Source organism: Lathyrus oleraceus, chromosome 5 (genome assembly GCF_024323335.1).
Source record: "Lathyrus oleraceus cultivar Zhongwan6 chromosome 5, CAAS_Psat_ZW6_1.0, whole genome shotgun sequence".
Classification (NCBI taxonomy): domain Eukaryota; kingdom Viridiplantae; phylum Streptophyta; class Magnoliopsida; order Fabales; family Fabaceae; genus Lathyrus; species Lathyrus oleraceus.
In genome coordinates this window covers 126693627-126716481 of record NC_066583.1, presented here as the reverse complement: position 1 = coordinate 126716481, position 22855 = coordinate 126693627, and the positions used below count along the sequence as shown (strand labels likewise).

At 34.1% G+C, this 22855-nt stretch overlaps 3 protein-coding genes across 11 annotated transcripts; 1 reads left to right on the top strand and 2 right to left on the bottom strand.

Annotated features, from left to right (window-relative positions):
- The first annotated feature begins 765 nt into the window (after positions 1-765).
- On the top strand, positions 766-13507 carry LOC127088272 (uncharacterized). Of its 7 annotated transcripts, none has more exons than XM_051029196.1 (10): positions 766-903; positions 1000-1136; positions 1215-1407; positions 7510-7596; positions 8483-8869; positions 10057-10237; positions 11623-11808; positions 11977-12060; positions 12145-12728; positions 12848-13507. In XM_051029196.1, exons 2-10 carry the CDS (start codon positions 1072-1074, stop codon positions 13220-13222), a joined length of 2142 nt encoding a protein of 713 aa, XP_050885153.1. In that variant the 5' UTR covers positions 766-903; positions 1000-1071; the 3' UTR covers positions 13223-13507. The 7 variants fall into 7 exon arrangements, with proteins under 7 accessions (XP_050885153.1, XP_050885151.1, XP_050885150.1 ...); XM_051029194.1 differs by having other exon boundaries at positions 11623-11892; XM_051029193.1 differs by having other exon boundaries at positions 11977-12728.
- Positions 13508-13954: 447 nt separating this feature from the next.
- Positions 13955-17493, bottom strand: LOC127088271 (protein NETWORKED 2A). The gene is made up of 3 exons (XM_051029188.1): positions 17292-17493; positions 15170-16902; positions 13955-15089 (listed from the first exon to the last, which is right to left on the bottom strand). Exons 1-3 carry the CDS (start codon positions 17383-17385, stop codon positions 14070-14072), a joined length of 2847 nt encoding a protein of 948 aa, XP_050885145.1. The 5' UTR covers positions 17386-17493; the 3' UTR covers positions 13955-14069.
- Positions 17494-17728: 235 nt separating this feature from the next.
- Positions 17729-19387, bottom strand: LOC127088270 (uncharacterized). Of its 3 annotated transcripts, none has more exons than XM_051029186.1 (3): positions 19242-19387; positions 18144-18662; positions 17729-17956 (listed from the first exon to the last, which is right to left on the bottom strand). In XM_051029186.1, exons 2-3 carry the CDS (start codon positions 18568-18570, stop codon positions 17907-17909), a joined length of 477 nt encoding a protein of 158 aa, XP_050885143.1. In that variant the 5' UTR covers positions 18571-18662; positions 19242-19387; the 3' UTR covers positions 17729-17906. The 3 variants fall into 3 exon arrangements, with proteins under 3 accessions (XP_050885143.1, XP_050885144.1, XP_050885142.1); XM_051029187.1 differs by lacking the exon at positions 19242-19387 and adding an exon at positions 19025-19178; XM_051029185.1 differs by lacking the exon at positions 19242-19387 and adding an exon at positions 18859-18999.
- Between the last annotated feature and the right edge of the window lie 3468 nt (positions 19388-22855).

Sequence of the window (22855 nt, the reverse complement as noted above, 5' to 3'; positions counted from 1 at the left end):
TGAACAGTTCATGAACAATATCGTGTGAACAGTGTGTGCACATGAACAATGTCCATGTGAACAATGTCCGTGTGAACAATGTCCGTGTACTGTTCATGAACAATGATTTTATATTAAAATAAATTTCGTTAATGAAATGTAAAAAATTGGTTAACGAAGTTATGAAGTTGGTTAATTAACATCCAGATATAAAAATAATTTTTAGTAGTAAAACAAAATTGATTAATAAAATATTAAATATTCGTTAATGAAATTATAAAGTTGGTTAATCACACAATACTCTTAAATAATATATATATATATATATATATATATATATATATATATATATATATATATATATATATATATATATTTATATTTATATATATATATTTATATATATATATATATATATATATATTTATAAAATAATATTTTTCTTTCACAATAAAAGTTTAATCATTTGAAAATACATCACAACCATTCATGAATATACTTTTATATACTAACAATATGTATAAATTAAATTATTGACTATGATATTATTTTAGTAAAAATTATTTTAAAATGATTATTATTTTTAACACTATATAAATTATATTCTTTACTAGTAAAAAACATTATTATTTTCAAGATAACTCTATTTTTTTCTCGATATATTATACTCAAAATATTATATTTAACTTTTTTTATATTATATCTTTCTCTAGAACTTAATGGTAATAATAGTTAGTAATAATAATTTAATCAAATCACACTTTAATTAAAACTTAGTATTGTTTACTCAATTACCAAATCCCTTTTGTATTCCCAGAGCGGTAAACAAACACATCGAGGTAGAGAGAGATATAGAGTATTGATCTTCACTCCTTCTTCTTCAACGTTCTCACTGTCACCATCATCAACTTTCATTTTCGATTCGTAATAGTTCTCAACACAGTTCAACTTCTGTTTCGTTTTATCATCATTATTATAATCTTTTCTCGTTCCATTTTTTACTCTCTGCTTTTATCACAGGGTTTAGGGTTTTGCAACATATATATCTGAAACCATTTTTCTACCAAATTGAGGTTTAATCAAGGATTATCAATGCCAGAAAAAAAGTCTAAGCAGCTTACTTTCTCCCAAATTGACGCCGTTACTGTCTCACAACGGTATCTTCTCTATCGATTTGTTTGTTTGTTTGTTTGTGTTTTGATTATACTCAATGGGTTTTTGTGTGTGTTGTGCAGGTATGATCCAACTACTGTGTTTACTGTGCTTCAGGAATTATCACATTATCCTGCCTGGAAGAAATTTGATTGGGATGAATTGGTGAAGAAAACCTCATCTGGTATTTCTAATGCCAGAGAATATCAGATGCTATGGCGTCATTTGGCGTATCGTTATTCCTTGCATGATGATTTTGAAGCGGATGATCCTATGGTTTGTGTTATTCTACTTTGTTTTCTATATTGATATATTTAATCATGGCACTGTCTATTTTGTGACATCTTGTGATCTTGTTTTCCTTGGATGGCTTTTGATTTTTGTGTCTGCGATTGTTGGATCAATAAGTAGCGATGTTGCAATAGTTAATTGATGTTGCAATAGTTAATTGATGTTTCTGAATATTTTCAATTGTGAATAGGATGATTCTTATTACAATCATTTATACAACTACTAACTTTCATGAGATTAGACCCTAACCCAAGCCCTTCGTATCTGTCTCCGAAACAATTACAGTCGACAGTGCTTATGTGGGGCATTTTACAGTCCAACTCTTTACTAACACACGTACTTATGAGGCACTCTACTACCTATCAAAAAATCTACTACTACTTGCACTCCCTCATTGAGCTTGTCTTAGTTTTCAAGGAACCTTGTAGAGGACAAGGGTTTGACTAGAGTGTCAGCCTTTTGAACAAACCCACGGATACTCATAATTCCAATTGCTTTCCGAATACCTTTTCATGAATATAAAATAGATCAATCTCCATGTAGGACACGTTTTATTGACACAAGATTCTAAATCCCCAATTTGTTTTGTTGTGGTTTGAGCTTTTGATACTTCGCTTCAATAGTTGATAGAGCAACTACTAACTGTACTCTTGTCCATCATGAAACCAAGTTAGGACCAACATATATTGCCACGTTAGAAATGGCCTTGCGATCAACAAGCCAATTTGAATTTCAAAACCTGGTTCAGGATATGGGCTAATGCAGAGGTTCAGTCAATAATCGAAGGACATGGGCTAATGCAGAGGTTCAGTCACTAATCGAAGCCTACACTGTAGTGTACACTTGAGATCTCTTAATTTACGTTAAACAACCTACCAACAAGAGTCATATAAATAGGGGTGGGAATATGTCAGACCAACTAACTGGGGCCTATGGCCTAGACTACACAGGCCGTCATGACAAACTTTTCTTTTAAATACAAAAGACTTAGGCTTTTTGAAAAGCCTACAACAACAACAACCCAGCCTTATCCCAATTAGTGGGGTCGACTACATGAGTCAACTTTTGCCATAATGCTCAATCCATAACCATGCTTCTATCTTCCTTTAGTTCTCAAAAACAAATAGTCTCACAAAATCTATGCTATTACGTAAGCTCGAATAAGTCAATGCAAGCAAACATTTAGTCTTACTTTTTTTGTTTTTAATTTGTTAGTCTATTTAAACATTAGATGAATTGTTTATTTATATATGTTCAAATGAAATAAGCTTTTAAGTAGACTAATAGGCCAACTAAGTCTTCGAAAAGGATGAGCTCAAGCCTAAAAGTAAGCCTTTGACATGCTACTGACTGCATGAATGGGAGAAAAGGAGGCAATACAACCATATTTGAAACACATTTGACATTGAATGTTAGCAAAGCGACGCGGCGACTGCGACCTATCATCCAACATTGCCACAACTAGATCCACAATAACCAGAAGAGCTGTAACAAATAAGTTGGTTTTTGGAGGAGGCGCCGATGAGAGATTGACCTAATTTAGAGTGGAATTGAGGTGGAACCAACATGCATTTTGGACTGAGTAAGTTTGATAGAAGCAAATTCTGCTTAAAGTTGATTCTTGAACTTCTAAAGTTGCATTTCATGCACAAGACTACCTCAACTTCCTCAAGCTGAATCGATTCAAACTTGCCTTCAATGACTTCAATAACACAACGAAGTACTCACCTCACAGTAGAGGAAGACAACACAGATTGATGCCATGGGAGTAACCACTTGTCTTATTTGAGCCACACATAGTTAGCATCCCGACACTTGCTCAAAACTCATAAAAGATCTATTGTTGGAGATTGTTTGCATTCATGAGTGAATCAATTTGTTGGTGTTAAATGAAATAGTTGTGTTGGAGAATGTGTTTGCAGCGGTTCATCATGAATCATTTCCTTTATGTGCGGTAGAGTTGGTATGAAGCACGAACACCTCTAGGAGTAGGCATGTTACAGTGTTCGACACTTGTATGACACCTGTACGATACGTGTTGGAAAATTCAGATAAGTGTCAGAAAAGTCAAACAAGTGTCTCAAAAAAATAGGTTTTTTCTTTACTTCAACACTTTTTAAAATAAATTCTGACACCCGTATGACACTTATACAATACGCGTTGGACAATTCAACAAGTGTTTCAAGAAAAAAATTGTTTTTTCTTTGCTTATCACACCTTATACATTTTTTTTAGGGAAATGCTATTTCTACCCTTAATGGTGCCTCCCACACCTTTGAAAATCTAAAAATGCCCTCATGTGTCCGGAGATGCATCTTCGGACGCATCCAAGATCACACTAAAATGCGTTTTTATGAGATTCATCCCATTTTAAAATAGTTCAGAGATGCATCTTCATATCTTGTTTGGGTATTCCGGAGATGCATCTTCAGAAATGCCCAACCTAATTTGATAAAACACCACCTTGCATGAGCTTCTACTTCATACTAAAAAAGAAATTTCATTCCAAAACCCTTAAAAAAAATTCTCTCATTCTCAATTAACTTTTCAACACCAAAACATCATTCTTGTATTTCATCACTTCAAAGGGAGCTAAACAAATTAGAATTGCAGGTAAAGATCATTTATTTCATCCCTTTCCTTGCATTAATCTTGAACATGTGCTGAAAAATGGACTTTGAATCCGGATATGCATCTTCAGACGAAGTTTAATAAGATCCGGATGTGCATCTCCGGATTGTCCAATTAGTATGAATTTTAACATTGTTTTTCTGTTATTGGTTGTAATAGATATGGTGCACCCGAATATGTTTGTCAAAACTATTGTGAGTGTGGATGTTAAACCGATCGAAGTGAAGCATGATGTTAAACCGGATGAAGTGAATGATGATGTTCAAGCAGATAAAGTGAATGATGATGTTCAACCAGATGAAGTGAATGACAATGTTAAACTGGGCGCCGACTGATTGTTGTTGAGGTAGATGTTCGTGCACAATTTACAAATAAAGAAGTGTTTATTGTTCGTGAACATATCCTACAATGGGTCCGTAGGGAGGCTAGAAAGTTGGGGTTTGACGTTGTAATTGGAAGGTCCGCCAATGGGTCCATAGGGAGGCTGGAGAATTGGGGTTTGTCGTTGTAATTGGAAGGTCCGACAATCAAATTCATTGAAGAGATGCCGTTTTTTATGCTCAAATACATCGAGTGGATTGTAAATGTTGATAGTGACGACAACTGTGGTTTCCTAGCTATTTTGGATTTACTCGGTAAAGGAGAGGAGGACCACCAATTTCTCCGCCGTCATCATACACAAAGATAAACGGGAACAAGCAAATTACGATACAATTCTCAATGCTCTTATTCCCTGTTTTAGTGGTTCGGCTCCGCTTGACAAATGGATGCACTTTTCGAAAATGTGACATCTTATAGCCAGTGCTTATGATAGGGTGTGCATTGATTTAACACGATATGGTTTCTCGAAAATATTCTTTCCACTTCGGAGTAAGCCACCTCAAAATCCATCCGAACACATCATGTGTATTGGTTGGCTATCAAAAAAAATATTTTGTTCAGGTTTATTTGAAACCCGAATGTCCTATACCAAAGACATCACTCGAGTGGACGACACATTTCACACAAGATGCTGAAACATGGCCGAATCACTTTCTTGAAAGGATATAAGAGTTCACCAAGTTGAGTGGCATTGAACGAGAAGCAAATAAGAAAAGGTCGAAGAATGAGCCACCAATAGCTTTAGGTAGTGACATACGTTTTGATGCGTTTTAGTTGTAATCTAATATAACACGTTTTTTTTGTATGTAACACACTGCATAATGTTATAAAATTGGGTGGTATTTTTTGGACAATTTTTGTTTTTGAAATTCTACTCTGCATAATCAATTTTGCACTGCATTGGTTCTGTTCTGCATAATTTTTGGGTAGTTTCGGAGATGCATCTCCGGACACACCTTCTAATTATTTAAAAAAACAAAACTGGGAATCATCTAGAGATACATCTCCGAATAAACCCTTAATTTTTGAAAAAAAAAAAGGATCCGGATATGTATCTCCGTAGTCTTTTCTTTACACAAAGCAGAATGACTACATATCTCCATCTTGCATTTGTGTATTTCAATGGCGCAAAATTCCCATTTTAATTTCGGATTTGCGAGGACGTACTTCTTGTTGATCTGAAAACCAAACTGAATACTCTCCTGCGATATCTAGAAAATCGGAGAATTGTCAAGCTTGAGTACCGTTCACCCTTGATAGACGGATGATGGTTTGAAGGTTATGTGGAGTACCTTTTTGCCGTTACTCAACAAAGGGTCCGATTGAAGTGGATGCGACGATTCAATGATCAACCGAAGATATTATAAGAATGTTGCAACGTCCTGAACTACCTGATTTTAATGACATGTAAAGTTAAATTTATGTAATGTTTATTTTGATGTTAATTTAGGTTGGTTTTCCATTCTGGCATTGTTCATGCCGGTTTCTGTTTTGAACTAGCATATTTCAGAGATGCATCTCCGCAACAATGCTCACAGACTAATGAACTAAGGGGAATTACTGAGATGCATCTCCGAATCAATCTTTTGTGCATACGGATATGCATCTTCGGATTACATTTTAACAGAATTAAGGGTTTCTCACCATTTTCGTCATAATTGTGTGTGAAAAAGATGTGTCCAAAGATGCATATCCTGACGCTGAAGACATTTTTGTCTTTTCACGGTGGTGGGGAAGAACCTCTAACGATGAAAAGAGCAATTCCCTTTTTTATAGACAATTCTCATACACATCTTAAATCTAAAAGGATTAATTATGTATTGAAATTTGAAACAATGTTATCATTGAAGACACTAATTTTTATTAGAATATTTTTCACTTTCTTAATTATAGGTGGATAAATAAAGGTCAAATTCTATCACTTATATAGCAGTGTCGGTGTCCTAGATTTTTGAAATTATCGGTGTGGGGTCGGAGTGTCTGTGTCGTATTCCGGTGTCTGTGTCGGAATCCGTGCTTCACTAGTGCCGAAAGGGGAGAAATTTGCTGGTGTTAGATGGAATAGTTTTCAGAGTGAAAGTGAGTAAAGAAGACGAAACATCTGATTGTTATGCTGGAGAATCTGTTTGCAGCAGTGCAGCATGAATTGCTTCCTCTGTGTGTGGTAGGGCTGAAAAAGGAGAAATTTCGGCTATGGTTTTTGAGAAGCTTCTATGATACAATAATAGAGTGAAAACTTAAGAAAACAAACTTTTATTTTTTGAATATGAAGATCCAAATTACAATCATTTATACAACTACTAATCATCAACCATTTGGTTACAAGTGACGGTGCTTATGTGGCACTTTACAAACTATCTTTACAATCATTTCTACAGCTACTAATCCTCAGCCACTTGGTTACAAGTGATGATGCTTATGTGGCACTTTACAAACTAAATCTATACTGACAGTGTCTGTTAAAAACAACTATACCCGCCAAAACTGGTATACCTGATCTGAGATCATTCAATTGTGCATAGTTTTGAATTATTGCAACGTGCTCGAAAGTGCCTTAATTGTGGTCTGCACCTAGCACCGCCTTACTTGTGGCAACTTTTAGCTGTCTTTATTTGAACATTTAGCTCCGTCATTGAGCTGGGTGTGAGGGTGTGTGTTTAGTCTCTCATCCAATAGAGACATGGCATAAGTAGCGCTTATAAGGCTTGAGCAGTTCTTACCTTACAAACCTGTTTTGTGGGGATAAATTAGACTTTAAGTCCATATTCTGACTAATCAGTTATAGTTAATTCCACAATACATTGATTCAAGGCATCATACTGGTTGTATTTTTATGTGATTTAAGATTCTCCTCATGCTTAAGATAAACATATTGTCATTATTCTCTATATTATTTTAGTCACAACCATCGTTCTACATGTGCTGCTTTCGCCACTCTTCCAATTGCCATTCCCATTTCCAACTAGGTTTGCTAAATCAGCAGTCCTCTTGTTTTTAATTGAATTTTTGTTTCATAAATTCTTGGATATATATTGTACTTGTATTATTCATGCCTTTTTGGATTCATATTTTCAGGATGATGACAGTGACCTCGATTATGAGCTGGAGCCATTACCTTCTATAAGTGCGGAATCTACACCAGAGTGCTCAGCTTGTGTGAAGGTTGATATTCTAATATTACATTCTATCTCAATATTTTAAAATCGTGTTCATGACTAGCTAGTTACATTTTACTTATCCGATTATCATATTATTAGACTCTATTAAATGAAACAGTATTTGTGGCACATTTCTCAAATTTTCTCTTATTTTTAGAAAGAGCCCTTAATGAAATCACACATTTAAAGGACTTAGTAGTTACATTTTACTTATCTGATTATCATATTATTAGACTCTATTAAATGAAACAGTATTTGTGGCACATTTCTCAAATTGTCTTATTTTTCAGAAAGAGCCCTTAATGAAATCACACATTTAAAATTTGCAAATTTCTTTCTGATTGTGGGAAGCTTTATAATTATAATTCTAGCAAAAAAGAGGACTCTATCAGATTAATATCTGACAGTGATAGGACCAGTAGTGTTTTCTGCTTTGGAAGAACCAGCAAAAGCAAAAAAAGAAGTGTAGCGAAAACGAGAATGCTGAAAAGGATAAGTATACAAGAAAATGATTAGATTTTTGATGAATATATGAGAGAAAGTTGATGTAGAACCTATCAAGGAGAAGATAACAGAAACTTGCCTAAGGTGGTTTGGTCACATTAGAAGAGTAGTGGAGGTTTCATTGTCCAGTTACATATGGTCCGTCTAAAATGGGCCAAAGTCCTAAAAAAGTATAGAAAACTTCAACTAAAATTTGCTGATTGTTTTACTAAAAAAAACATGATTTTTGATCAAATCCATTTCTGTTGGTTGATCCAAGTAGATAGTCCCATTTAGTTTGGAATACCTAAGAGCCTTTATGATTTCTATGCTTTTACATCCTGTTTGTGCTATTTGTTGTTCTTCAAATTTGACTATCACGTTTCTTGGTGTTGTTTAATCATTAGGTGATGATGGCTTCCCGTACGCTAAGTGAATCTACCCCTAGTAGCTCAACAATTGAGGCTCCATTGACCGTAAATTTTCCAGTTTGTCATTCATTTAGAACTTCAAGGGAAATTTCAGATCCCTCTAATTTGATGGAACAGACAAGCATTACGTTTCCAGTTACTGTTCAGAGACAGACACTTCCAACTGTATCATCTTCAGATGCTTTAGAAACCAAAGGAACAGTTGGTGGTTCCATGGCTTCCAAAAGGAAAAGAAAAGCATGGTCAGAGGAAGAGGACAATCAGTTACGGGCTGCTGTTCAGAAATGGGGTGAAGGGAATTGGGCAAACATGGCAAAAGGAGACAACTTTCCTATTAAGAGAAGTGCAACACAATTGTCACAGGTGGTTTTCTACCCCAAACGTTTGTGAATTACATGTCATTCTTCACTCCCATCTCATTATATCATTTATCAGCATGCACATGCATATTTCATGTAAGGCAACAATTTTGTCATTATATCTTTTGATTAATAGCTTCTGCCACGAGGAATCCAGGAGCCTTCCTTTAGATATACAAGAGGTCTATTTGATGACGTCAACCAGTGACTTTTTCGTCACAACGCAGCAACTCCAGTTGTTGCGTCAAATCCATTTTCTCTTCAAAATCATCCCTCCTTTATTTAAAAACCAGTAACAAAATTTTCCCTTTATATTACTTTGGTTGCTTAATGGTTGTAGTCTATAATAGTACCCTTTGACAATTAGAATGATGAACTATAAATATCCTCACATCCTGCATTATATAACCATATGTAGTTGATTTAATCTCTGGCCTAGAATTCAGTTAAAATTGTTGAATGCTCATTCTCTTTGTGGTTGATCCTTTTAAACTATTCAATTTGCCAACCATGAATTTTTGGTTTATCTTATAATGCTGATTAATAAGGTAGATAATGGTGGCAAGCATTATTTAAAGTTAATTATTGATAGGAGGTCACAACCCATGGTTTCCTATAGATCGGTTGCTTTTGTTGACTTGGATGCTAAAAAGCTGTCTTATTATGCAATTTTTCTCTTCTAACACGGCCTTCTTGACAGATCTATACCAGCCCGATCTATTATTGGGATAGTTTACTCTAGCTTGTGCTACTATTATAGTTGTGCCTGTTGAGGCTGACCATTTATAGTGTGTATCTGTACGCTGTGTAATCTCTTCCTCGATTCCCTGTCTTTCTGTGAATATTATATTTTAATGGAATCTGGTGACTGATGGCACTAAATTTATTTTAAACCGTTGTCATCTAGTCAGGTCAGGATGTCTGGGTATCGCCCAGTTCTCCCGGGTTCAAATCCCGGCAACGGAGCTTTATATGTACTGCTCTTTAATCAACTTCTGACATGTATAAGATGTGCATTTGTAATCAGTGATGGTTTAGGTCATAGTAAAATGAATATTTGCTTCGGGTTTATAGTTGATATACATGCGAGTACAGTTTTTTGTACCAATTGTTTTGTTTTCATTTCACCTTTATTGTTAATTGAGTATTAATACTACTACGCGTTTTCATGGTCTATCCAAATACCCACAGAGGTGGACCACTTTACGAAAGAAAGACGGCAGTGGAACTTCAGGAACCGTCAATTCAGGAGCCACTGTGACCACCACCAACACACAGTATACTGCTGAACAGTTGGCAACTCGTCACTCCTTAAATTTAGCCCTTGACATGCCATTCAAAAAGTTAACTGCTCCTGGAATGACTGATCCTGGTAATTGTCATTTTACTCTTTATTTTTATTTGTTTCCATATTAATCCAAGTCCAGAATTTGCTAGTTGTATTTGTTTATTGTTTCCTTTTTTTCTTGTTTACTTTAAGCATCTAACTTTTATCGAGGGTTGACCAAATGTAGAATATTCCAAGAGTCCAATCCGACATTACATGTGATAACACCCGACCCTTTAAACTCCAGTGATTCCGTTTCTGAATTTTCTCATTCACAGGAACGAGGATCTAGCTCAACTTTACACAGGAAACCAGAAACCAACTCAATACCACCATTACAGTATAAAAGTTTACATCTTTCAATTGCCCTTGCTAAAGATGCCATAAAACCTGTACCAAAAAAATCTCTTTACAGGATCCAACTGCCTATGCTCTGAACAACTTTTATCCATCCATAAAACCTTCCTCACAAACAAGCCTAAACAGTAAACACTATAATAGTACCTTTGTTGTCTACTATTCTTATCACATGATTGTTTTCACAATTATTTATGTCACAAATATTTTTATATTAAATAATAGTAATAATAAATAAATAATTATAATTCTTTTAAAATCAGCGTAATTGATTTAGCAATGGGTAATGAACTTCAAATTCAGTCTTTTTTTCTCCATTATATCTTTATGATATTTTATTATGGCTGTTTGATATATTATTGCTATATAATTAATTTGAAGGTAAATTCTTAGGTACCCATGAGTTTTAGTTGAGTACCAATACCTATAGTGTAAATTGATTGAAATTTTTAATTTTTAAAAAAATAAAGTAAAAGAAAAAGGTGATGTTGCATTGATACCATTATTTAATTGGATAAGGATACCGGTACCTAATTAAATTTAAAGGTACCGGAGTGTTCACCTAATTTGAAACTTAAAATTATTAGTACATTTATATGGTATTATGGTGGTTATATTTTTGCTATATAATTAATTTGAAACTTTAAACTATTGGTACATTTATGGTATTATGGTGGTTTGATATATTTCTCTAAACTTAGTGCATTGTAGAGAATTATGGCATTGTCTTATCCATATAGCTTACTCCAGTAGTGGTAAAAGGCTAAGTTGTTGTTGTTGCCATTGAATGTACCTAAGGATTTTGTTATCGGTAATATGAAAGCACAATTATAGGAGAACATTGAAAGAGCACATTGCCGTCATCATCCTGCAGGTGGACTTCTTGCAGTTCAGTGCTTTCCCTTTTCTCGATCCCATCAAATAGTATTACTTTTCCACTATAATTTGTGTACCTTGCCACAATATTAAACGTTCACTCATAAATCTTTTAAAAAATGTGTTGTTTTTAGGTCATTTATTATAGTAAGGGTATTGCTTTAGTGTGGGTATCTGAATAACTTGAACGGTTGCAGGTAGGACATCCATGTCAATTAATAATCAAGTGCAGTCTCGTAATACGACGCAAGTCTCCACAGTTCGTAGTTCTGTACCGCTTCAGCGTCCATCTCAACAAGCTTGTGGTTCCCCTGTGAAACCCACAGCCACCTCTGACAATCCAGTCTCAAGATGTATTGCAAGTTCAGCTCGCGAGATAAAACCTGCCAATATTCACTCTGGAGCACAAACTGTTTCACGATCAAATGCAGTACCAAATGCTGCAAGTTCAGCTCGCGAGATAAAACCTGCCAATATTCACTCTGGAGCACAAACTGTTTTGCGATCAAATGCAGTACCAAATGCTGTAATTGTAGCTCGTGAGTTAAAACCTGCCATTATTCACTCTGGAGCACAAACTGTTTCACGATCAAATGCAGTACCAAATGCTGCAATTTCAGCTCGCGAGTTAAAACCTGCCATTACTCACTCTGGAGCACAAACTGTTTCACGATCAAATGGAATACCAAATGCTGCAATTTCAGCTCGCGAGATAAGACCTGCCAATATTCACTCTGGAGCACAAACTGTTTCACGATCAAATGCAGTACCAAATGCTGCAATTTCGGCCCGCGAGTCAAAACCCGCCATTGTTCACTCTGGAGCACAAACTGTTTCTCGATCAAATGCAGTACCAAATGCTGCAATTTCAGCCCGTGAGTTAAAACCTGCCATTGTTCACTCTGGAGCACAAACAGTTTCACGATCAAATGCAGTCCCAAATGCTGCAATTTCGGCCCGCGAGTTAAAACCTGCCATTATTCACTCTGGAGCACAAACTGTTTCTCGATCAAATGCAGTACCAAATGTATCGCCACAATTTAAGGTTTCTCAAACGAAAAATGTGGCACATTTGGTTCCTGCTGGTAGTTCTATGGCAAAGACATCCATTTCTGCTGGTTTGCATTCTAACCAAAAGGTTCATTCAAATGTTACCTCTGTGAAAGAACAGGAAAAAAGAGTTTCTGATTCTGGCTCCACACCAAAAGAGAAGGTGACGGAGAAAAATGTGGTACACGCTGTGCCTGCTGGTAGTTCTTTGACAAAGACATCCATTTCTGCTGGTTTGCCTTCTGACCAAAAGGTTCATTCAATTGTTTCTTATCTATTTTTTGTTTCATGCAATTCATATATTTATAAAATCTGTTTCCCTAAAAATGGAGAGTTCTTTGCTTAATTGTTAAGTATATGTTGTCTCAACAGGATAAACATGTCACCTCTATGAAAGATCATGAAAAAATAGTTTCTGATCCTGGCTCCACGCCAAAAGAGAAGGTGAAAGAAGCCGGAGCTTCTGCATTAATTACTCAGAGCCAGATAGATAACAAACAGAATAAAGTGGGGCTAGATTTAGATAAAGCCAAAAGCACGCCTAGCATGAAAGTTTTGGAACACAAAGCAGTGCCACAAAATCCAGGAAGGTGTGAAGAGCAAGGAAGTGTTAAGAATTCAATATTTATCCCCAAGCCCACTGGGAATGGAAATAGCAATTTGAATGAGGAAAGTCAAGTTCAAAATCAAGACAAGAAGGCAAGTTCTGTTAATGGAAGCTCTAACCAACCATCAAAACAGGAATGAGAAACTCGGAAGTTTGCCAAAACAAGATGAATGCCGGCAAGGTTAGGAAGTGCTTAGTAAAATTGAAAACTGGTAGTGGTATGTAGTGATTTTAGGCAAAATATATACATGCTGCTTGCATTATTGTTTTGCAATTTTTGTAATTTTTTAATTATGGATTTGTGACTTGCAGATTTTTACAGTAGGAGTGATAAAGGATTTGTATAAATGTGTGTTTTTAGAAGGTACTATAAACTGTCCTTTTGACGGTTAGCTAATAAACGGTTAAACTGTCCTTTTATTTTATTTTTTATGTTTAAAGAAGTGGAAATAATCATTAGAAATTCAGTTCGATTTCAAATTAGGGTGATGTCAAATTATGTTTTTCTCTTTTTTCTATTAAAAGTAATTAAAAGTAATAAAATTTTCAAAAGTTAATCAAAATATCTATTTCATTTTCAACATAAAAATCATTTTTCAAGAAAAGGAATTTTGAGAATAGCTTACTCATAAACATCAAGTTTGTATCCATCTACTATTAGAAAATTGAAGCATCTACTATTAGAAAATTGAAGCATTACAAGAATCAGTAGTGTTTGTACCTATCCACTGTTAGAAGAACCAGAAGTTTTTCAAAAGGAAGAATAAATCAAAACGTTTGAAGAATCATAAGCGTTTTTAGAAAGAAAAAAAAACTTCTTTATTTTCTGAATAAGTACATACACACATGTAAATGCTGACATGCTTTATACATAGGAGAACTCTCTATATCCTAACACTCTCACTATTTGAAGCATAACATAAATAATCTCAAAAGAAGAAGAAATAATCAAATTCAGAATCAGAATATAAAGTTGAAAACATGTCTCTATATTGGTGCATCATTAGCTGCTGTAAGATCACTGTATTGTCTCTGCAGTGTTGGATTAACACATGCAAACATTGATTGTTTTTGTTTCTTCAACTTCATTCCAAACAAGAAAGACTTCAAAGGTAATTTAGTGCGACTCGACGACTGTTTTATGTGATCAGGATTGTTAACTCCCATTATTTGACTCAACTCTTCAAGTATTTTCTCAACTTCAAATTTAAGTCCTTGTACATAAGTCAAACCTTCTTGTAGTTCACTAGAAACCTTGTTGCTCTCTTGTTTCACGTTGAGAACTTCGCCTTGAAACTTTGCAGCTTGATACTCGCTTAGTTCAACTGTCTTCGCCGATGTATCTGGATTTGCCGCACTTGCTATTTCATCCTGTAAGCTGCACAATGACGGATGTCTAGCCTGTAAATCATCCTGCAACACTTCATTGTGTTCTAGCCACAGCGATAACTCGGTTCTTATTTCTCTCAGATGCATAAATATTGGTTTTATTTCTGATTGTATAATTTTTGATGAGTTCTTGTTTTCTGAAAAAAGGTTATTATGCTTTGCTCTTCTCACTTCTGCTTTTAAGTCTAGTAAAGATTTTTGGAACTGTTGAACCTGATGAACCGAAGTGCTGAACCTTAACCAAAACTCTAAATTCTCCTCGAGTAAATCATCGATTTCCAAACGTAGTTTCCTTTCTAAAGGTGAAAGAGAATGTGGCTTGTCAATGTGTTTTTCTCTCACCACAATTAATCTTGTTCTTCCAATAGACGACTCGTTGAAGTTTCCCGTGTTTTCATCAGGTTGCTGCTGCTCTTCAACAGAAGTGCTAACTATATCTGAAGATAGAGTTTCGGAGCCCTGCGTGTTATCTCCTTGTTCCGCGTTTCCACAAGGCGCTTCTTCGGATAGAGTGGTGCGAGGACTTTCATCCGAGTTTGGTTCTGAAGATGTCAGCTTCTTATTTAAAATGTGTATCTCTTCGTCCTTTGTGGCAACTACATTCTTCAATTCCCTCACCTGCAGATAACTTATTAACTTATTTTCAAAAGTCATTCTAAAAAGTATATCTATATATGTAAAGCAAGATATTTATTCACCTGAAGTGCCAATTCGAAAATGCTGTTCCGATTTTTGTTTTCCACATTGTTGAGCTTGTCCGATACATCGTTATAGTTCTTCAAAACCGACGTGTACTCTTCCAACATAATCTTTTCTCTGTTATCTGATCCATTTATAAGCATCTGATTCAAGTTAGTTTGATCTTTTCCCTCCGCAGGTTCCAAATCAAGTGGTTCGACTTCAACGTTACTTGTCATCTCAGACAAACCATCCTTATCCTGCCGATCATCTTCGTTTACGACTTCATCAATATTTGCATCATGATCTTCCTTCTCCGCATTTGTTATCTTGACATCATTCACGATTTCTAAATTATCACTTAAAAATTCATGTAAATGCTTTTTGAAATCCTCACTCAGTTTTCCATCGGAAAAACTTGTGTTCTTGCTAAGTACCGAATTCTCTTCTTCCTCATCTAGCTTCACATTTTTCAATCTTCCTGAAAGATGCTCGAGATTAAAACTAGCTTCATGAAAATATGTTTGGAGATTATTATCTTGGCTTTTGACACTTTGGTTGAGAGTTTTAACTCTGTTCAATTCATCTTCCAATTCTTTCATCCTCTTTTTACTGTTATCCGAATCCTCAATAAGCACTTCCTTATCCTCTTCTAAGCTTTGTACATTTGTTTGAAGTTCATCAGCTTCTGATATCAATCTCTTTACCAATCCATTATGAGAATTAACTTTTGTTTCGAAACTTACTACCTTACTCACAAGCTCATCGATCATCTTTGCAATTTCCTTCATCGTAAGTGAGTTTCCGGAATCTTCCCCGAGCTTTTCCTTAATCCGTTCTTGCAACATCTCTATATCATGCTCAAGTGTATCTTCTTCATCTTTGCTTTCTGAATCTGTTTTTTCATCTTGATTTGGTTGCTTGGAACTGAAGTTACCTCTAAGGTTTTCAAATTTGTAATGGGCTTCCTTAACTTTTTGGTATGCTTCTCTAGCTTCTTCGGATGATTGCGATTGTACTTCTTTCAACTTATTTAGAGTTTCTTTACACGAATTTAAAGCTGTGGCGGCCATTAAAGCTCTAGCTTCGTTATCTTCAATGACCGTACTAATTCTGAATTCGTCTTGCAAGGTGTAAACTCTTTTTTGCATTACGGTAATTTTGTCTTCGATTTCCCAATACTTTTCATAGGAATGTTCATACGAACTCCTTACAAACTCTTTCTCGGTCTGCATAGCCAAAATATCTTTCTGAAGCTTGTCTATTTCGGCTAATGCTTCAACCTCACTCAAACCTGAACATTGAACTGTTGAATTCGAAACAGATTTTGCTGTGCTTAAACTCCTTTTAATTGTTCCTTTTCTTGAGAGCAACATAGACGGACTTCGAAAAACCTTCTTCGGGATACTCGGAGGTTTAGGGATGTTACATTGTTTTTCTGTTTGGTTATTAATGTTAGGAGATGGTGAATTGGTTTCACGGAAACCGCTTTCCCCGTCCTCAAATTCTTCTTCGTCGTCTATTCTGTAATGGACTTGTTCCGGGAAGACAGTGGCAATTGTGCGATTCGCGCTTTGGAGTTCCTTTGACAGATGATCATATTTCTCTGCTAATGCTCTATATGCTCTAAAGGCTTCTTCCACAAAATTGATCAGTTCTGGTCTTTTTCTGTAGTACATTTCAGCCCTTTGGGCAAACGAGTCGCCGCTATCATCGATGATTTTGAGCGTCTCACCTACTATCTCCTCCATATCTGTCAAATATTTTGGTAGTATGTCATTGGGATTGAATTTTTCTTCCAAAACAAATGATTGATTAAAATTGTTAAGGTCGGATATTTAGATTTCGATCAGATGCATTGGAAATACCATACAGTTACTGCATGCAGTTGATTTCGGCCGTTTAATCTAACGGCCGAAATCTCTGATTGCAGTAACTGTATAATATTTGACACCGGAGACAATCCGGATAGGGAATTAGAATGTGATTCATGTTATTCGAAGAACACGACGACATGACAAACCACATTTAGTGAAATTTCTCCCTTCAATGTTTTTAATTGTTTCAACATCTAAGCAAACATAGCTAAGAAATCGAAATCATGACGAAATTTTGCGTAGAAAAAGACATAAACATACAAACCTTGGAGACTTTGTTCGAGCCATTTTGATTGTTTTGTTCTAATGTGGCTAGCCCACCACCATGAATATGCATTGGTTGCAGCTCTTCGCAACATCTTTATCTTTATATTAGATTACAATCAAACACATTCAACCCATGAAGGTAAAACCATGATCAATGTTGAAGATAAATAAAACCAACAAGATGAGAAAGATGAATATGAAAAAACAAAAAATGTGAAATTTTAATGATGTGGTTGTTGAAAACAAAAACAAATCTTTAACAAAAATGGTTTGTTGTGGGGTAGATATGAAGAGGAGTATACTTCGCCACAATCATAGGTATCTGTTTCATTAGATCCTTACACAGCCAAATAATTTTGTTACACAACCCTCCAAAATTAGATTAATTATTAATCATTAATTTTCATGAAATTTTGTTTTAAATTAATTATAAAATTTAAACACGAATACATTATAAATTATATAATTTTATTTACACATCAAATTTCATATGTACACATATATCTACAACAACTGTTCATTGCTAAAAATAATAAATAAGCTTTTTAACAAATCAACACTTGCAGAGTGAGTCTCTCTATACTGCAGAAACATAGCCATAAATGCTTTTGCATCAGGTATTAGGAAGTGAAGATATCCAATTTTCCACATATTTCTTGCTCTCTGCACACAACAAAGGAACCATAAACATTAACATTAACATTTTATTCAAAAATAAATAAATTTCACTGTCTTATTTATAAGAATTTTTTTACTATTTAGATTCATTGAATAATCAATGTATCTGGTCTTTTTTTCTTATAAATATGATCGGAAAGAGTATAATATCTGATTGGAGAAGTAGTCTTACCATCTGAGAAGTATCCAACATTGATTAATAAGTTCTTTTTAGGACTCTTCTCCAACATGGCGCCGTAGTTGCTTCCATAGCAAGGAACAAGCACAGCGAAACTGTTATCTGATTCATGACTTTCATCATCGTCGCGAGAGAATCCGGTTCCGTGAGGCTCCAACCAGCCAATCGACCAATCAGAATCAACGGATTCAACGTCAGAAATGCATCCTCCGTCAGATGGAACGATAACAAATTCACATTCCTTATCAACTTTCCCCTCTTCCTTACTATGCCATTTTGGCTTCAACCTTCTCGAAGAGGAAGGCACGGTTTCCTCTGGAAATCTCAAAACATCGAGTTCCCTTATAACAGAATAAACTTTTGATATTTGTTTTCGATGTTTTCTACTCGACAACCACCACGAAAGATGGGAAAAAGCCATGTCCGTTCATTCACGTCGAATCGAACTTTCCCAAAGAACAAATTTGCACAGACTTTTCTCTCAAATCAGCAGTAATCTGTTGTTAGATGAACCTATCAAAACAATTGCTCATCAAGTACAAATCAAAAAAGGGAAAAAAAATGTCTGGAAAAATGTCTAAAAAAAACTCAAATCTTGACAACTAAAAAGTGATTCTGTGGCAAACAACTAAAAATTAACAATCAAAATAGAAGATAAAATCATTAGCATTGGATTTCAAGCAAAACAAGAAACACAGTTCATTGTTACCTGTTATCTATTTTCTACCATCAAAATAGATTAACATTATTACAGATCATAGTCAGCACAAATTCTTAAATAAACCCCTATTCTAAAAATAGTATATACACTGAATAAACACATTAATTTTCATAAAAAAACAGAATCAAAAAAATGAATCAAATGCTAATAATACCTATAGTTATAAAATATAAGCATATAATAATATTAGTAATAAAAGAATACTCAATTGAATCCAATCCTATTTTGACACATGCTTAATTTGATTATCCAATCTAACAAACAAAAATGAATTTTGATGTTTCGCTGTAGAAACAAAAAATAAATTGAAAGCTGTAACAAGAATTGGAATTTAGGACGAAAAAGGAAGAAAAAAGGTAGATAATTGGTACCTTATAGAAATGGAATAAGTGTGTGTGTGTTTTGAAAGTTTGTATAACAAGAATGGAATTGAAAGTTGAAACCCTAACTTGTATCACAAGGAACAATGTAATGTAGCTTTCTTTTAATTGATGATTATTCAAATCAAAGTTGATAGATGGCTATCCTACCAAAACTATGAAAGAAAAGTTTCTATCATAAAAAGGTGAACAACATTATAAAATATAAAGTAAATTAAAATATTATATTCACTCATTAATATCTTTAAATATGTTAAAGAAACTATATTATTATAATATGTTAATGGATAATAGGATAATAATGAAGGTCCAATTAAGATAAAGTATTCTTCTAACTAAAATATTTAAATGGATTGTTCAATACATCATATGTGGTGCTCTTAAGTTTTATTAAAATTCGAAAATATTCTTTGTTGTTGTCTAAAGATTGAAATTCAGACTCTCCGTAATACAACAATTCAACAAATCTTTTCATTAGAAACGCACCTTATTCAGACAAAAATCTTTGAATTTTGGAATTGGATACATTTTTTGAATTTCGGAAATTTAGATACATCTTTCGAATTTTGAAATTTGGATATATCAAGCGACAAAACGTATTTTGCATTATCTTGCATGGGTAGTACTCTTCATGATCACAAAAAAAAAATTAACCTTCCAAAATCTTCGTACATAATAGAAAGGGGGTTTATCCGGATTTCAATCTTTAGAAAAACCTTGAAACATGATTACTTTTATATGATCCATAATGATCTAAAAGTTATATAAATATGCCCCATATGTTTACTCGAAAATGAATCAGTTATTATTATATTGCATTTGTTTACTTCAACGACATGGGACATTCTTTTTAATTTAGGATCACAGAGGACATCCCTCTTGCATATCTAATTCAAATCAATTCAAATAGAGCCAAAGAAAAAATATGGAAAAACTATCTGATTTTAATCAGGTGTAAAGTCTAATTCGAATCAATTGAAGCAGAGGTGACCCATATAAGTCTTATTCAAATCAAGTGCAACATGTGATTTAAATCACAAGTCTGTCTGATTCGAATCAAGTTAAAAGTCTTATTAGAGTCAGAGAGTTTGATTTTTTTTTTGATTTGCCTCTGTTTAATTTGATTCGAGTCAAGGAATGTATATGATTCGAATCAAGTATACAAAATCTAAAAAGTTTTCATGGTTTTCAAAATACTTTGAGATTTTTTTTCACCTAACATGACCCAATAACGCACATGATTCTTATTCCACTGACTCATACAATTGATTAAAAGCATCATGATAAAGTTTAAACTTAACTATTGGTTTATGAATGCTAAAAACGATTCGTTTCAAAAACTTGATTTAGAGAGGATGTGCAATTATGAAGGAGACTCAATAAACAAAGGTAAATAAAAACAAAAGTGATAAGACAAACAACAAAACTATAGTATTAGGGCACTCCCTTAATGTATTAGGGACATGCAACTACATATACACGTTTTAGATTCATATGGACCTTAGAAACGCAATCCCGTCTCAGAGAACATTTCAAAGATGCACTTCCGGATACACCATGCTTCGTTTAGTGAAATTAATGAGAATTTAGAAATTCATTTATGAGTAAACCACAACTATCATTTTGTTTAACAATATGGGGTAGGTTCAAATGCATATTTTTGAATTCAGCTAGTATTGTTCACACAAATCTTATTTTAGAGACATAACCTATTATAACACATAAAAATGTTGAAATTTTTAAAAAATTGAAACATACATTAAAATCTATGAAAATTTATATATTTGATATCATTAATATTAATCCAACATTACATACAAAACATGTTTAACCATATAAATGAATTGTTAGAGAAAAGCTAAAATGAATCAAAATATGCATCACAACCTAAATCTATATCTATGGGTGATTCCGTCTTTGACTTTTATTTATTTGCATCTTATCCATAAAATGATCTGACCAAGTTTCAGCTTTCTTTGTTAAATGAATTGTATAGTCTGGTGATGTCAGTGGTACAGGACATCTCAGTTTCAAATAAACTTGAACACAATGTAGTGACTTAGAAAACCACCTAATACACGTAATTCAATCAATTAGATTTTAAGGTGGGACACTCAGCAGCGAAAAAAATATTTTTGAGTACTTGTATCTTGTCAAATCAATACACACCTTATCATATTCACTTGTTATAAGATGACTCATTTCAAGAAAGCACTTATATTTTTTCTCTAGTGACGGGCCGCTAACACTAGGATTAAGAGATTCATGAATTGAATCAAATTGTTCTTTTGTCTAGTATAATATTGTGTATGATTCCTTATGCGCCTTCAACTTTTTGATAAGTTGTTGGTGGAAATGTATTATTTTCCCCTTCTTTACCGATTAAAGCAGAAAATTCAATCCTGCTCGAGATATCTTGTCGACCAACTGTGAATAGATATTGTTGTCTCTGAATCGATGTTCCAACACTATAATGTTGCGACTAGATGATATTTGTTGCTCATTATGTTAATTTTGGATCATTTGGCTCATAGAGTATCAATCTCTACACAAATCTTCTTTAATATTTCCTAACTAACTCTTTAATGTATCATGGGTAGATTCAAATAAGTTAGTTGTTGTATTTCTAAAGTGTTTAATCTTATCGATCCAAACACAAATAATTTTTTCCTTCAGCTGATATAGAATTGTACTTTCAACATATTTTAAGAAATTCGTATATTTCTCGCATACCTTCTTGAAAAGTATAAAAAAATCAGCATATAACTCTTCCGTATAAGAATTTATTATAACATTCCAGACATTCATTATTCTTTCTAGTATCAAGCTAGCTTTGACCATTTTTACATCTTTATCCTTTATCTGTTTGGTCCCTACCACAGACTTAAGTCTACTTCTTACATTCTTTGTGATGTGATGTGATGTCTACAAAGTAATGCGTATGAAGTAGGAAATACCTTTGCAATTGAATTCATTAATGCAATATCGTGATCGGTGACAATGATCATCGACATGCTTTATTTGTCCTTCACATAATCTTGCAAACTTTCAATGCCCATGTAACATTGTCCTTTTTTTCGCTTTCCAAAATGAAAAACCCACTCAAAAAGTCATCTCTGTCGAAGTAACACCAACAATTTCTAATAGTGGAAGCATGTACTTATTGGTCGTATACATTGAATCAAGAATGAGCACATATGTTGAACAACTTTATGAATCACGATGGGTCCAAAATATATCTCGAACGATTTCTCCATCCTCGCACACTTGGTACCTATATACATAATGATTATCATTCAAAAGTTGCAATAATTGTTGCATTTCAGTTCTATCCTCTCTTATCTCCTTGTTGTCTTGGACACTAATATTGTATATCTGCTCGATATTTGAGATATTTACGGATCTTTTACATTTCGAAGTTACAAGTATGTTTTTCAACTGCACCATATTCAATGTCATGTCATAAATGATTTCCTTATCTTCAAGCATAAGGTGACATGTAATGGGGTGCCCGACTAACTTATGACACATGTCATGATTATGTGTACCACAAATCACATTAAATATCCATTTATTATTTGCCAAAATATATCCACGCAACTTAT